The 14,691-nt window shown below is 34.4% G+C and overlaps 1 protein-coding gene across 4 annotated transcripts in view; it reads right to left on the bottom strand.

The window, feature by feature from the left end:
* Positions 1 to 14,691, bottom strand: part of NBEA (neurobeachin) — a 519,980-nt gene that overhangs the window by 392,722 nt on the left and 112,567 nt on the right. For all 4 annotated transcript variants that reach the window (XM_050890741.1, XM_050890750.1, XM_050890767.1 and 1 more), the window contains exons 6-7: positions 11,944 to 12,070; positions 4,083 to 4,202 (exon numbers count right to left, since the gene is read on the bottom strand). In XM_050890741.1, coding sequence (XP_050746698.1) covers positions 4,083 to 4,202; positions 11,944 to 12,070 — 247 coding nt within the window. The remainder of the gene's footprint in view (positions 1 to 4,082; positions 4,203 to 11,943; positions 12,071 to 14,691) is intronic.

Raw genomic sequence — 14,691 nt, 5'->3', positions numbered from 1 at the left:
ACAATAGGAACAGCTATACAAAGAAGTTTACAGTGTCTTCTCCTTTTTCATCCACACTCTTATCTTCCCTGTAACATTTGGGCTGAACATTGTGCAACATTTTTAATACATGGAGGTCCCCTCAATAAAATGAAAAATCTTGAAGAAGGCTTGAGTGATTTAGAGTTTTGCATAAATGACACATTTTGCAAATCCCTAGATGAAAACATGTCTGTTAAGACAACATACATTTGTGACGAGTACAGATGTGAAGCATTAACAACTACTTCATGTAATATCCTATATCTTGCTGCCCATATTACAGAAACAGTTAAGAACCCAGTGACTTCATGGCTGTGTATAAATAAGAATGAATTAGAAGAAATACAAGAAAAAAAAAAATCATTAAAAATGAAAAAAAAAAAAAGAATCTTTTTAAACTTTCACCCTTTTTGTCATCTGCATCTTTATTTCAGTGCCTTCCAGGGTACATATGAAAATTGTAGACTGAGATATTCTTCAGTTCTTGTTTGGATACAAGAGGTAAATGTCAGATATTGAAAAAAATGTCATAAAAATATGAGAGAACTGTAATGCAAGATCAATCTGGGAAAAAAATAAAATAAAATAAATTCACAGCCTCTACCAAGACAAAACCTATGCTTAAAAAAAAAAATTCAACTCGGTCCCTTAAACTAAATAATGCAAATCTAATGTTTTATTAATCTAAAAAAATATTTAATCATAATGCATTTTGTTCAGTGGTAGCTTTGACACAGAGCAACTGAAAAATCTTGTCTTCATTGTATTTAGTGTTTGAAACACTACATCTCAATTATCTTACAATGTTCTTGTATAAGAAAAGACTGAAAAGAGTAAGATGCACTTAGTCAACAATATGCTACTCCTGCCCCTTTCTCAGTTTTCACTATCTGCTTTTGCAACCTGTACTGTTAAATCTATCAGTATAATCTACATAAATAGTTATGCACAATATATAATGTAAAGAAAGAAGAATGATTGCCTGACTTGCATATTACCCAAAGCTATTACGGTAAGGTATCTTCTTGTCACCTTACAGGAGACTAAAGTTATATCCAAGTGGAAGGGTATGAAGGTAGAAGTTAACAAATAAGCTGGATAACTGCTCAAGACTTTTCAAGGCAATACTTTTAAGAACTCAACCTTTATATGAAACAAGAAAGTTCTAATACAGTTAAAACAAAAGCTTCTCTTCCTAGCTAACGTATAGTAGTGCTAAGGAGCCTATGTACGCACTCCCCTATTTTCCTTTTTATGCCTTTTACACAGTTGCATTCATACATCTTTCCTGAATTTCTCCTACTTTCTATTCTATTTCCTACTTCTGATATAACAGATTTTTGTTATTAAAAAATAGAGAGCTAATGATAACTAGTGTCTTTCATAAGTTAGTCTATTCTCCAGTGGACAAAGTAAAACCTTAGTAGAAACTTAAAAGACTTATATCAAAACATCTAAAGCTTGGCAAACCAATCCCACCTTAAGAAAAGATTGTACTTCTGTGACATGAGAAAGTAGAAGTGAATACTGTGAAGAAAATATGATTAGAAGGAGCAGCTCTTCCTTCTAAGCATTTATCATTAAAGATTACAGATCCCCACACCATATAACTAGCAATTCAGCCCAGATCCTCTGAGACCTCAGCTGGTTTTTCACTCATCACATTCTCACCTATCACAAAAATGTTTATATTACCAAGGAGAAACCATGCTCTGCAAAAACTGAAAGGCTTGTCTTTTCTTGCAAGTAGAAATGCTACCAAGAAAACAAAGAATGATGATCAGAAGTTTTGGCAAGCAGAGCCCTCCCACCTTAATTAACATGTAATATTTAAACTTTCCCTTTCAAATCCAACTTTGCCTCTAGAATTTAGCAAAAGACAGTTAATTTCCTTAAGTACAAAAGAGCTTCCTTATCCTATACCAGCAGTCAGAAACAACTGAGAACTATATTATAAATAAGAAATAACAAAAGTGTAGCAAGCTGATGAATCAAGCACCTCTGAAAGTCTAGCACAACTTTAGCTGAAGCAAAGCACCAGAGAATAATTTTATCTGCCTTCCCCATCCAAAACTCTGGGCAAGGGTCATGGTTTAACCCCAGTCAGCAGCCCAGCACCACACAGCCACTCCCTCACTCCCCCCCAGTCCCATCCCGCTCCCAGTGGGATGGGGAGGAGAATCGGGAAAGAAGGTAGAACTTGTAGGCTGAGATAAGAACAGTTTAATAACTAAAGTAAAATGAAATATACTACTAACTAAGAATAATAATAATAATTGTAATGAAAAGGAATATAACAAAAAAACAGATATAAAACCCAAGAAAAGACAAGTGATGAACAATGCAGTTGCTCACCACCCGCTGACCGACGCCAGAGCCGCGATCCACCCCTCCCAGCCAACTCCCCCCTGTTTATACACTGGGCATGACGTTCTATGGTATGGCATAGCCCTTTGGCTAGTTTGGGGCAGCTGTCCTGGTTCTGCTCCCTCCCGGCTTCTTGCACACCTGCTTGCTGGCAGAGCATGGGAAACTGAAAAATCCTTGGCTTAAGATAAGCACAACTTAGCAACAACTAAAACATCAGTGTGTTATCAACATTATTCTCACACTAAATCCTAAATACAGAACTGTATCAGCTACTAAGAAGAGAGCTAACTCTGTCGCAGCCAAAACGAGGAAAGCAAGAAAGCATGTCTATTTTCTGCATCATTAGGTGTAGACTCTCAAACCTTCCAAAGTAGAAGGTATAAAAAGAGAGCACCAAAACAAAAAAATTTGAAACTTATATAATTTCATTAAAAGAATTTAAATATAAAAAATACAAAACCAGATGCATTTCCTGTAAGAATATACTGTTAATTTGAAGTCAGCCCACTTAATATATACAAGTGTATTTACAGGTATACATGCAACCTTCTCCAGATAAAAATGACTGGTTTCTGCCTGTGGGACAATCAGATGCAAGACCTCTGTGTCTTTGCTCTCAGCTGACTAATGCTATGCAACTGTATGTCTCTCAATATCTTTTAACTGGTTTGGATGGCCAATAAGGGAGGACATATCTCTCTAAAAGTTTACTACCCAAGAAAATTGCTCAGTATTTCAGGGATGAAATTTTGTAGCAGTTAATTTGTACTTGCTAACAATATTAATTAAATATTAATACCTTAACACTTAGCACAGCATTTTTAATGTTGGTCAACTGCCTATTTACTAATGTCAAGTCAAACAATAAAAGGCAAAATATACTTGTTACTGGGAGACAGATGTAAGACTTCACACTTTGCTTAATACTATAAATCTCTTGACACTTCTCTGTGCTTCTGTTTTCTAGCTTTTACTTTTTGTCTGTCCATCTTGTTGGTTTAAAACTGTAAACTCTGCATAGAAGAAATGATCTCTTACTATACCTATACAGTGCTTAAAGCAATATGACTCTGATCATAGTTCAGGCTACTCAGTTCTACTGCAATTAAAAAACCTATTTAAAATTTAATGTTCAATAACACAAAAAGCATAGAAATCTTTTAACCATTAACAAATAGCTCCTCTTGAATCCAACACAGAACTTAATGTGATACAAAAATGAATACTTTTGTATACATTGGCAGTACGCATAGTCATTTGGCAGAATGAATCAGTTTTTCTTAAGGACTTTTCTCAAGCTAAATCTGTAAAATCTGTAACTCTACCACATTTTCCTACAGAAAAAGCTAAGTATTAATCCATTGTTATTAGTGTCCTCTATACGGTATCACATATCAAAAATATTAGCTATAACAGTCTCTCCGAGCAAAATCTCTGACAATGTCATTAAAATAGCTATGCAAAATACAGCCAAAAAAAAATCCCCAATATTCTAAAAAATATTAATATATAAAATCAATAATATTACATTTTATTAAGTACATAACTAAGGAAGATAGATTAAAGGAGAAAGTTAAAAAAATATAGAAAACTTGCAAAGATCTAGAGAAAACAAATATAGTACTTATTTTCCTTTTTCAATTTACTTTAAAATGAAAGGCTATGAGAAAGGAAACAAAATAAAGTCTTACATCATTCGTGTTAACATGCCAGGCCATGTCACCATAGGATACCAGCTGACCATTCACGTAACATCGTATTTCACTGTTTCTCCATCGATTATAGATGTGTACAATGCTTATCATGTACCACTGGAAAGACACGTAAAATCAGTATATAGTGGCAGTTTTTGTGCTATGAAACATAAAGTTAATGAATGGCATTAAAAATAAGTGACCAGTCTTGTAAAGTTATACAAACAGATGAATCCCTGCAAACTTGTAAAATTAAAAGTCAAGTCAGTGGAACCTCCAGTCCAGTCAGTAGAACCATGCCTAAATGTAATGATGTACCTACCTGCACCCCTTTATAGGATTAGAGCCAAAAATGCATACATATAATTAAAAAGTTGAATACACTTCCATTCCTGAAAGTGTAATTTAATTTAAACACTATATGCTGTAACACAAAACACAACTGAGTTCTGATGGGAAATCCAGTTCCATGTGCACTTACCTTAACAAACTCATGTCACATATCTCTGCCTTTTCATCAAACCTCTCTGTTAGAAATTATTAAATAAAAGGAAAAAATTCACAACAGAAAATTTTACAGCCCAGTTTAAGATAGCATCCTGATTGCTTCATATGATTTTCTTCCTCTATTCTTTACCATTTCACCAATTTTTGGACAACTGTCATATCATTAAAAACGCATTACGTAATCAAACAGAGAAAGCATCACAGTAAAATGCTTCCAAGTACAACTACAGTGATCTTTCAAAGAATCTGTTCACCAGGAATCGTTATGTCCATGATGAGTAAATTCAAGAAGAAAACCTTAAGTTTCCTTTAAAATCAAACCTTTAAACTCATCTAAGACTAGGAATGGAAATTTAATCTTTAAGATCTGCAAAATCAATTCATACTTAACTATAATCAGTGTCAGTATTATTTCAAAATATATACAAACCAGATGAAAATGGACATACTGGAGAAAGTCCAGAAAGGGCCACAAAAATTATTAAGTGATTGAAGCCTCTGACACATGAGGAGAGGCTGAGATAGGGGTCTCTTTAGCTTGGAGAAGAGAAGGCTCAGGGGGATCTCATCCTTGTGTATAAATACTTGATGGGCAGGGGACAAAGAAGATGGAGCCAGAGACTTCTCACTAGTATCCAGTGAAAGAACAAGAGGCAATGGGCACAAATTGAAATACAGGAAACTCCATTTAAACATATGTGAGAAGGGTGGTAGTAAGCAGTAAGGACAGTCAAACACTAGCACAGGTTGCTCAAAGAAACTGTGGCGTCTCCTTGCTTGGAGATATTCAAAACCTGACTGGACAACATCCAGGACACCTGATCTAGATGTTCCTTCTTTGAAGAGGGGGTGAGACTAGACTGTCTCAACACGTCCCTTCCCTATCTTATTGATTCTGTGAAAAAGTCAGCTCATCTGCCTTGAAAACACCATTTCATATTTTAATAATTTGGAACAGTAATTTACAATTCACTTGTCTTCCCTTTCTTGGTATCTGTTTCAATTATCATCTTTTGATTTCTATGTTTGGCTAAGTCTGTTTTTTTCAAAGCAGAGAACTTCTGCATCCCTTGGGGCATTATTTTAATAAGTCACTTGGTGACTCTCTCCCTGAGCTGGGGTAAGTAGATACAGAGCCTACTTATATAAAAATCTGCCTCTCTGTATCAGAGAAAATAAAAGCAAAAAGTTTTCACATGTTGAGAATTACAAATAAAAAAAAGCATGCAGAAAAATATATTTTGACAATAATCGTTGCAGTAGTCCTCGAATTGAGCTGTGTTCTGTTACATATCTATATCATCTATTAGAATACACATATTTTTCCACATCTGTTTCCAAGTCTTCAAAAATATATTTTCATTTTTCCCTCCTTAAAATCCACAGTTAACAGAAGGAGGAAAAAACCCTACTAATCATACAACAGTATGTTAAGAGTATCTTACTACTGGCATATCCAAGTAAACAGATTATTGGGCAATACTAGATTAAGGACGTACTGCTACAGCTCTGGCTTCTGAAGTCACATGTGGCCAGTCTAATTTTTTTTTTTCCCCAAGCAACCACGAACAAAGTATTTTTTTGTAGGCCGCTGCTCCCCCCGCCGTCCCCCCCCCAAAAAAAAAAATCAAAAAACAAACCCACAACTCAATAAGCAAATGTTGTTCCCCATTTTGTAGGCAGATTCTATTTCAGAAAGGAACACCCACCAGAAATTCAACAAAATATTCATAACTCAAAGTCTACAAGCTTAACTGGTGACTATGCTAATCAGAAACTAAGTGCAAACCGCATGACTAGAGCTCCGCGTTTCATCAACACTTCTTTTTCAAAGCTTCCACACCACCTAACATAAATCTTAGAAGAAAAATTTCCTTGTCCTCTTTCCTTCAAAGGTTAATTTACCAATAATCTCCACTAAGTGATGATGATTTTAAATACTTTCATCAGGTGTTCTTTGCAATAGCACTATTCAAAGTTGCACCTTTTATAGCTATTTACTCATATTTCCAGTTCTGATACTTTTGTAACAGAAATCAGCTGACAACCATAACCGCCAAGTTCTATCCACTTATCTTCTATCTGTGATTTTTCTTTTACAGTGCTTTAAGAGCATTTCTGACAACATACCAGTTTGTAAGACTGTCCCTGTGTGTAGCTTAAGCTTAATAGATGACTCATTCACTTGGAAATAAGTAGCTCATTACGTTTGTTGAAACACTGTCCACAGAGCCTATAAGGAACTAAAATGAGCAATGCTATCTTGGGAGAGCTTTGGTGTCAACGTCAAACTTCAGGAAAATGATATAATCTACTTTTTATAATCTTTTTTTTTCCTCCCATGTTAACCTCCATTCGTGCACCTGCAGCTTCTTTTAGTCCAAGTCTCCTTTCTTCCATGCAACTTTTTTGAATCTTTAGCATTGCCGCTATGTCACAGCACTACCTATGGCTGCTACTCTGACCCACGAGGCAAGCTCTACAAAAAACATTGAGCTTTTCTTTACTTGAATACATGTGCATACACACACGTGCATGCACACAGAATCTATCCCAGCTCGTTATCATAACTAATCCAGTAAAAAAATTGCTCTTTTGCCTCCTGCACTTGAATTAACCAAATTTACATCTTAAACTGTAATTTCTTTTTAGCCAGGGAAGTATTCAAATAGTAAAAAACGGTTTACTCTTTGCGTCATACTTGTCACCAGTATCAATCTAGCTAAAATGAGTAACATAGGTTTTCAAAGCTAGTTCTTAAAATAGAGGATGACAAACTCCACCGAGTTAAGTCCATAATGCATTCTTATCGACAGGAAAATAAAGGTCCTTCTGAGATTCCTGCTTGCTCACTTGATTCGTATCCTACCATCCCTGTATTTTAACAAATATAAATTCTCTTATTGCATGATAGCATAATTTCTTTTAAGGCTTTCAGAGGAGTATAATGCCTAAAATTCTTGGGGAACCCACATAGCACGTATCAACTGGCTCATAAACCTTTTCTTACGCACAGTAAGAATCCTTCAAATAATTCAATAGAAGTGGGGGACAAGACTTCCAGTGCAATACTGCATCGCTTTGTTCCTGATATGTTTATCTATGTGTTTTATAATCCTTCCTATCCATTTTTCTAGCTTCTACCCCATTTTGATGGTTAAGAAATCAGGCATGGTAATATGTAATTCTAAATATCAGCAAAGCCTTTTTCTAAAATTTGCGTAATTGTCCATCACCCATTTCTTTGACAAAATAGATTATAAACCACAATTAAAAGTCTGGCAAATTTCATATTCAAATTTCTTTGGAACTTGGGGGTGCCTGCTGTAAGGTCCTGGCAATTAATTACTATCTCTTATATTGATTTCTATACCTCTTCTACTGACATTTCAATTTGAGACACTTCCTCTGACTCATCCCCATTGACTCGTCTCATAGTAAACAATGATGCAATTAATTCATTTAGCTTTTTTGTTATGATACTATATTCTTCAAGGACTCCTATTAAGCCGTAGTCATCTAATTACCCCTAATGGACTGGAAAAAAAAAAAATTGAATTGTCTTATCATTTTACATATAATTTGCTATAACTTATACTTTTCTAAGTATTCTTCCTTTTGATGCAACTTCCACTTTCTGAACAACTTCTTTTTACTTACAATGGTCTCTACTTTGCTATTTATCTGTGCTCAGGTATATTGTGAGGAGCTTTTAAACTTTCTATTGGATTTTCTGGACTTTTTTTTTTTTTTTTTTTGCTCTTAGCCTTTTGTATCTTTGCATTTAAGCAATTTCTCTAGCGCTATCAAACACCTCCATCTTTTAACTGCTCCTTTTTTTTTTTTTAAAGAAGTGAAGGCAGTTTTTTGCAGTTCCTTTAAAAATAAAAACAGCAAATCCTGCATATCCAAGCATATTCTGCATTTTTCAAGACAAAGTCAAGGAAGAGTCAACATCTGAGCTCTCTAGAAGTTTCAAAAAGAAATAAATCCAAATGCTTCTGGTATATAAAAGTTTGAACTCTTGTCCCAGTAAGATGCCACCCAGTTTATAGCAAAGTAATGTAAGCTTCTTTATATTAGTATGCTTTCTGATCTTCCCTAGTTCATCACAGATACTATAACTATCATTATCATGGCTAACAATTTAATCTGAAAAGTATGGTTTTCCTACTTAGTTATTGATTTTCAGTGCACAGAAACTCTGTTATTTATTGTTACAACGAACTTATTTATCTGACAAGGTTAAGTCTTTAACACAGGGCATCACTCATTTATTGGCAAGACCTGCCCCACTGTCACTCATAACTGGAAGTACAATTTGAAATGAGTGCCCACAGATGGTCAAGTCAACTAAGCTTCTGATACTTCTATTATGTCAATAACCTCATTTAAAATAGACAATCCAGTTTCTCTTTTATTTTTTTAAATATGTAGAAACAAGCATATATGTATGCCTCATAATTTCCTATTACCTATGTCTCATTTATGTGAATGTTCTTTGCTGATGTTGTACAGGCATTTTGTTGATTTCTCTCCTATTCTGTATCTGAGAATGTGATTTTCAGGACTTTACTACTACAAAATGAACCAAACCAAGTTGTATAATCTCACACACAATTTTTCTTCAACTTTTAGTTGAAAAATTCCTTTTTTTAAATTTTTGAAGTCAGTAATACAATTTTAAGTTCATCCTACAGTCTCCTTCCCTATATCATTTTCTCAAAAATGCACCAAGACCATGCCTCTCTGCTACAACAAGAGCTTCCTTAGGTAGTACTCAAAGGCACTTCAGATAACAGCCTGTCAATTTTTTATACTGCTGAAATCTTTCAAGCTTAATCACCCACTGCTGCGTAAGTCATATTCCTACTCCACAGCACAGTACAATCAGAGAGATGAAGCATCACATACTAAGTGTTTCCAAAATGTGGAACTTATTTCAGGCTATACTACAATTAGTAAAGGTGTTCAGGATTAGAAACACCAAAAAAAAAGCTGTTTGCACTTGACTACAGCGCTTTGCTGTTCATACTTTTACAAGGATTGATGCTGAGGCTCAAACTCAAGGGAGTGAAAATTACTGGGGGTTACTAACACACAAAAATTTCACTTCGGAGTCCCAAAAAGCAATATAGACATACTAAACACAACACTGCCAAAGCTAGCTTAGCTCTGTTGAGAGGTCATTCTATTACATTACACCCACGTTTTCTATTTGGGGATATGATGACCAAATTTCTCCATGTGTTTTTATATATACTTGCTTTTATAATGTTGTTAAAATATACTAATTAAAACCTAAAGTAACCACTTAACACATCCTAAAAGTTTTAAATTAAGATTTCATATTATTCTGTGAATGGTGTCATATGACATAGTTAACAGTGGGAAGATCTTCACATGAACATAGTATCTTTCTGATCTGCCTACATAAAGCTTTTGACCAGGTGGCTTGAATATATAATTTTACTGTGATTCAACAAAAATGTTAAAAACCATTATTCAGAAGTTTAATGAGGATGATGTTTCTGGCAAAAGCCATCGCTGAAATGTCTACGTCTGTAAGCAAATGGTTAGAAAATAGTGTATCTGATGACAAAAATCACACTTCTCAAGTTAGCATTTGGACAGTAAATGGCTTTGTAAACGGATACACATTTTTTTAATACATATCTACACATTCAATGCTTGCACAGTGGAACTAATGTAATACCTGTAAATAACATGAAGAAAATCAATCTACATGTTAAACAGGATATGTTTTGACTTGTTAGAGCTAGGAATTGTATTTGACAGGTTTTCTTCCCTCCATTATGCGTTACGTACCTTCCCACATACATGTACACACAAGTTATTAATGGAAAAAATATATCATATGAAACCACCTGCAAATATATTCTAGAAAATCTATTTCAAATACTTTCTAAATCTGACATATGACTCCAAGTGTATGAAGCATGATCTTTGAGAAATATAAAACTGGCACAGAAGTTGTAATTGGACACACTTCAGCAGATCAGCAGATGATGATTTGAAACTGATATTCATATAATGAGATATACATGTACTAGTATTTCAGAATTAACTATTTTAAGTAGAATAGCAAGAGCTAAAATTTTCCAGGGATGGCATGAAGGAAACTAGTCATTCATAATAAAAATTATCAAAAGAATATCTTGCTAAAAAATGAAAGACTGCTTCTTCATCAACAAGTAAAGAAGTGATCAGCTAGATCCCAAAAGCTAGTTATCAATAATATAATCCAAAAGTTAACAATTCCATTTTTTCCTAGGTTGAGTGTTTATCAGTAGCATCAGACATGCTACTTTAAAAGAAAACTGAACTGTCATCAAAACTCTTTCCTGGCTATAAAATTAAATAAAATTTGCAAAACAGAATGGATTCATTTCAATACACTCAGCAGATACGTGGTTATAAGGCTTTATACATCCCTGAGTAATACGCTAGAAAAAGACATTACTATGTTTAAAAAAAACCACAAATGACCTCAAAGCTACATGACAGAATTAGAATCAGTGATTTTGAATCACAAATACATACCAAGAAAAAGAGTAGAACATAAAGCTGATGAGTGAACAATGGCATTCCCTCCCTAAGAGATTGGTTTCTCAAAACAAAACAAGCACTGAAATTCAATATACAAATTCTAAGACCATAAAAAAAGAAATGAGCTTCACAGCAAAATATATACAAGGCTGCTATCAATGACAAACACATAATGCTCACTGTACGTAAAAGTCAATGATTCAGTCAGCTAACTGAAATATTGAAGCCAGCAGAATCATTGTTCTCCTAGGACTACTAGGCATACAGTAGAAATGAACACTACTATGATCTAAAGAAATAATCAAGATTTACTATGAAAAATGAGAAATCCCAAAACACCACTGACATAGAAGAAAGTTCAGAGCCTTATATCCCCCAGCAACAGATAATGAAACTCTAGCATTGCCAGCAAAATTGTTCCAGACATTGGCACCGAAGTTACCAAGTACAGAATGTTTAGAAATAGAATGACGACCTTTTAAAAATAAAATACAACCATTTTACAAATACTCAAAATTCTTCTCTCTCTGAAGCTAATTAAACACTATTTTTAAAAACAAGTTGACTTTAGGGAAGTGTTACTTCATAAATTACTACACTTTTCTTGAATCGATTCTGGTCTGTAACTGACATAAAACTTTGCATGACCATCAGAGAAGCTACTTAAAAATAAGAAATTATTAGTAACACTATGGCACTAAAGAGATTTTAGCCCTTCTTCCCAGAAGCACTTTGTCACATTTTCAATGTTATTCTTTATTGTAACTACCACTTTGCTTACCTTGCGTGGCTGAAAGTCATACTTCACACAGTGCTGGAAACCTTTGCCTTTTGACTTCAATGATGTAACTATTAAGCAGTTGCCAACAAAATGAGCAGAATACCCAACACCTTTGCTAGTGCGGAAACTGAAAAGAAAGAATTATTAATGACATCAGAAAAAGGGGAATTACTGTATAATAAAAAGGTCCAAATATTACTTTAAATTGCCATGAGAAAGAAAAGAAATTAGTACCTGGAACGGTGAACTTAATTTCCTTTGTATCTTCTCTTCCCACCATTTCTTTGGGGAGAGCTACTAACCTTCATCACTTACTTGATTCGAGGCTACATTCTAAAAATCAGTACTTTTTTTTTTCTTTACAAAAATCCAAGATGGTAAATATTGTATCTGTCAGGTTTTTCCCTCAGTTTCCCAATTCATCATAATTTAAAATAACACATCTGATTTAAGTTGTAAAGAAAAATCCATCATGGAACAAATGTGAGATGCCTTGCAATTTTATGGGGTTCAGAGAACAATGTGGCCGGTATGACATACAAATTTGGATTCAAGGTAATTACTATGCACAAGAATTATTTCTTTTTCAAGACTTATGATTTAGTTAGGCTAATGATCTATGAATTTTTAATCATCTGAGTTGTGGATTCATTTTCATTTGTCAAATTGATAAAGGACCACAATTCTAACACAGTAAGTTTAGTAAGGGTTTCCAGCTTTCTTGTGACAACTATCATAAAGACAGATAATGCAGAAAGCTCACACATTTCTCTACTTATATTTGAAATCAAGAGCATTGTAAAGAGAAATTCTGGACTTCTTAAAAAACATTTTGCAAAGGTAGCTGGTAGAAATTAATGAATGACATTAGACAGAGCATTTTTAAAAAGGGAAGTCTGTATCTACAGCTATGTCACTTACTCCCTTCTGAAAAGCTAAGTACAATAAAGAGAAGTCTGCTATCATTAATATGGAGCACACTTTATATGGCTTTTAGTCTTTTTTCTTTTTTTTTTTTTTAACTTGTTACCAGTCAGGTTATAAAAATAACCAATTGCTGAAATACAAGGTCTAAATGGTGAACTTCATCCATAAATTCTGAAATGAAGCTTTGCAAGTATAAGAAAAAAAGACACTACTAATTTTGAACATTTGTATATACTCCTGTAGCCCACTAATTAACGCTTTCTCATTTCCTTAATGCAGTCGACTTATAAAATAATTTCAAATTATTACAATAATGATGTTTTAAATGGTTTCATTGTTGTAACATTTTCAAACACTTTTACTAGGTTTTTCATAGTAACATTAAGAGGTGAAAGGCACATACAAATAGTAAGTTCAGATTTCATCTTACTTAATAGCTGCTGAAATTCTACATCTTTCGTCTACCCTACTACACAAATACAATCTTGATTTTAATATGCAGAAAAATTGCATACAGACCTAATTCCATCTTCAGAAACTTACAGTTACATCTGTATGTGTACATTACTGAAGGAGAGAATCAGATTTTCCTCTTTCCTCACTGTCAGAAATATATCTGATAAACCACGACCTTCTGAAAAAAATAAACGCCTCACAAGATAGGTGGTGTGACTAGACCCTGAGGTGGCCAGAGCTTAGATGTTCTTCTCCTATGAGGGAATTTTTAAAGGTCAAAAAGAGACATTCAAATTCTAGAAAGCCACTTTTGTTATAATTAATTAGAATACTTCTATTAAATGTGAAAAACAGAGTGATCAGACTAAACAGAACAGGAGTAATAACATCTATAGACGACCCTTCTCCACCCTAATGGGTCCTTGCACACAGGTCTTTACTTCCAGTCTTGATTTCAGTCATCTTATGAGTTGCACCATACTATGCCTCATGATCTCTGATCATCAAGGTGGTTCTGTCAGCCTTGAGGCATGCCTTGGTTTGCTCTTTCCCTTTAGCAACTTGTTAAGGTGCTGCAGAAGCTTTATTTTCCCAAATTCAGGCTGTGGTTTCCTCATTCTTCTATCTGCCTCTATACGTCGTACACAATTCCCTCTCCCCTCAAGCTGCTGCACTGGAAAGGAGCATTATTCCCTGCCACAGCCCTTTGTACAGGCTTCCACACAACCCTCCTTGCAAAAAAAGGGCACTCTTTTTAAGAAACCTAAAAAATCCTCTCTAAATAAACCTAAGTTATAATCTAAGAATGAAGAGAAAAATTACATACTGTTCATCACCACTGACCTCAACAGTGAAGACAATTTATAACACTGCCATGCCCCTGTGTCTTTTGAAGACTATTTTTAACATGGATCATTTCGATGATCTGGCTTCCACAATGACCCCATAGGCAGCTACACCCCACAACAAAAGGAACAGTGAACAGCCTCATGGGAGAATATTACTCATATACGTATATAACCTCCATTACCCATATACACAAATAACCTGCACGACCACAGTACTGAATTTTGTACAATAACATGAAAGTTAAAAACCTTAAAATACAGCTTTTGCAATAAGAACAACTGAATGTGTTGCGGGCTAGTCTGAGACTTTGATTTACCTCCTTGGGGCTTTATGCCATTCAAAGAACTTTTCACCAGGTACTTGCATCTCCCACAATGCTAAATTTGTTTCTCAGCAACATTAAGTCATCTCTACAAGCTAAAATGGTTTTGGCTAACAGAATCCTATTCTGAAGGATATTGAAAAAAAATACATAGATTCACTATGTTCTGACATATGGTGTAGTATTATTTGATT

The sequence above is a fragment of the Gymnogyps californianus genome, chromosome 1 (assembly GCF_018139145.2).
Source record: "Gymnogyps californianus isolate 813 chromosome 1, ASM1813914v2, whole genome shotgun sequence".
Classification (NCBI taxonomy): domain Eukaryota; kingdom Metazoa; phylum Chordata; class Aves; order Accipitriformes; family Cathartidae; genus Gymnogyps; species Gymnogyps californianus.
Note: the sequence above shows the minus strand (reverse complement) of the source record. Positions and strands in the feature narration are given on the sequence as shown.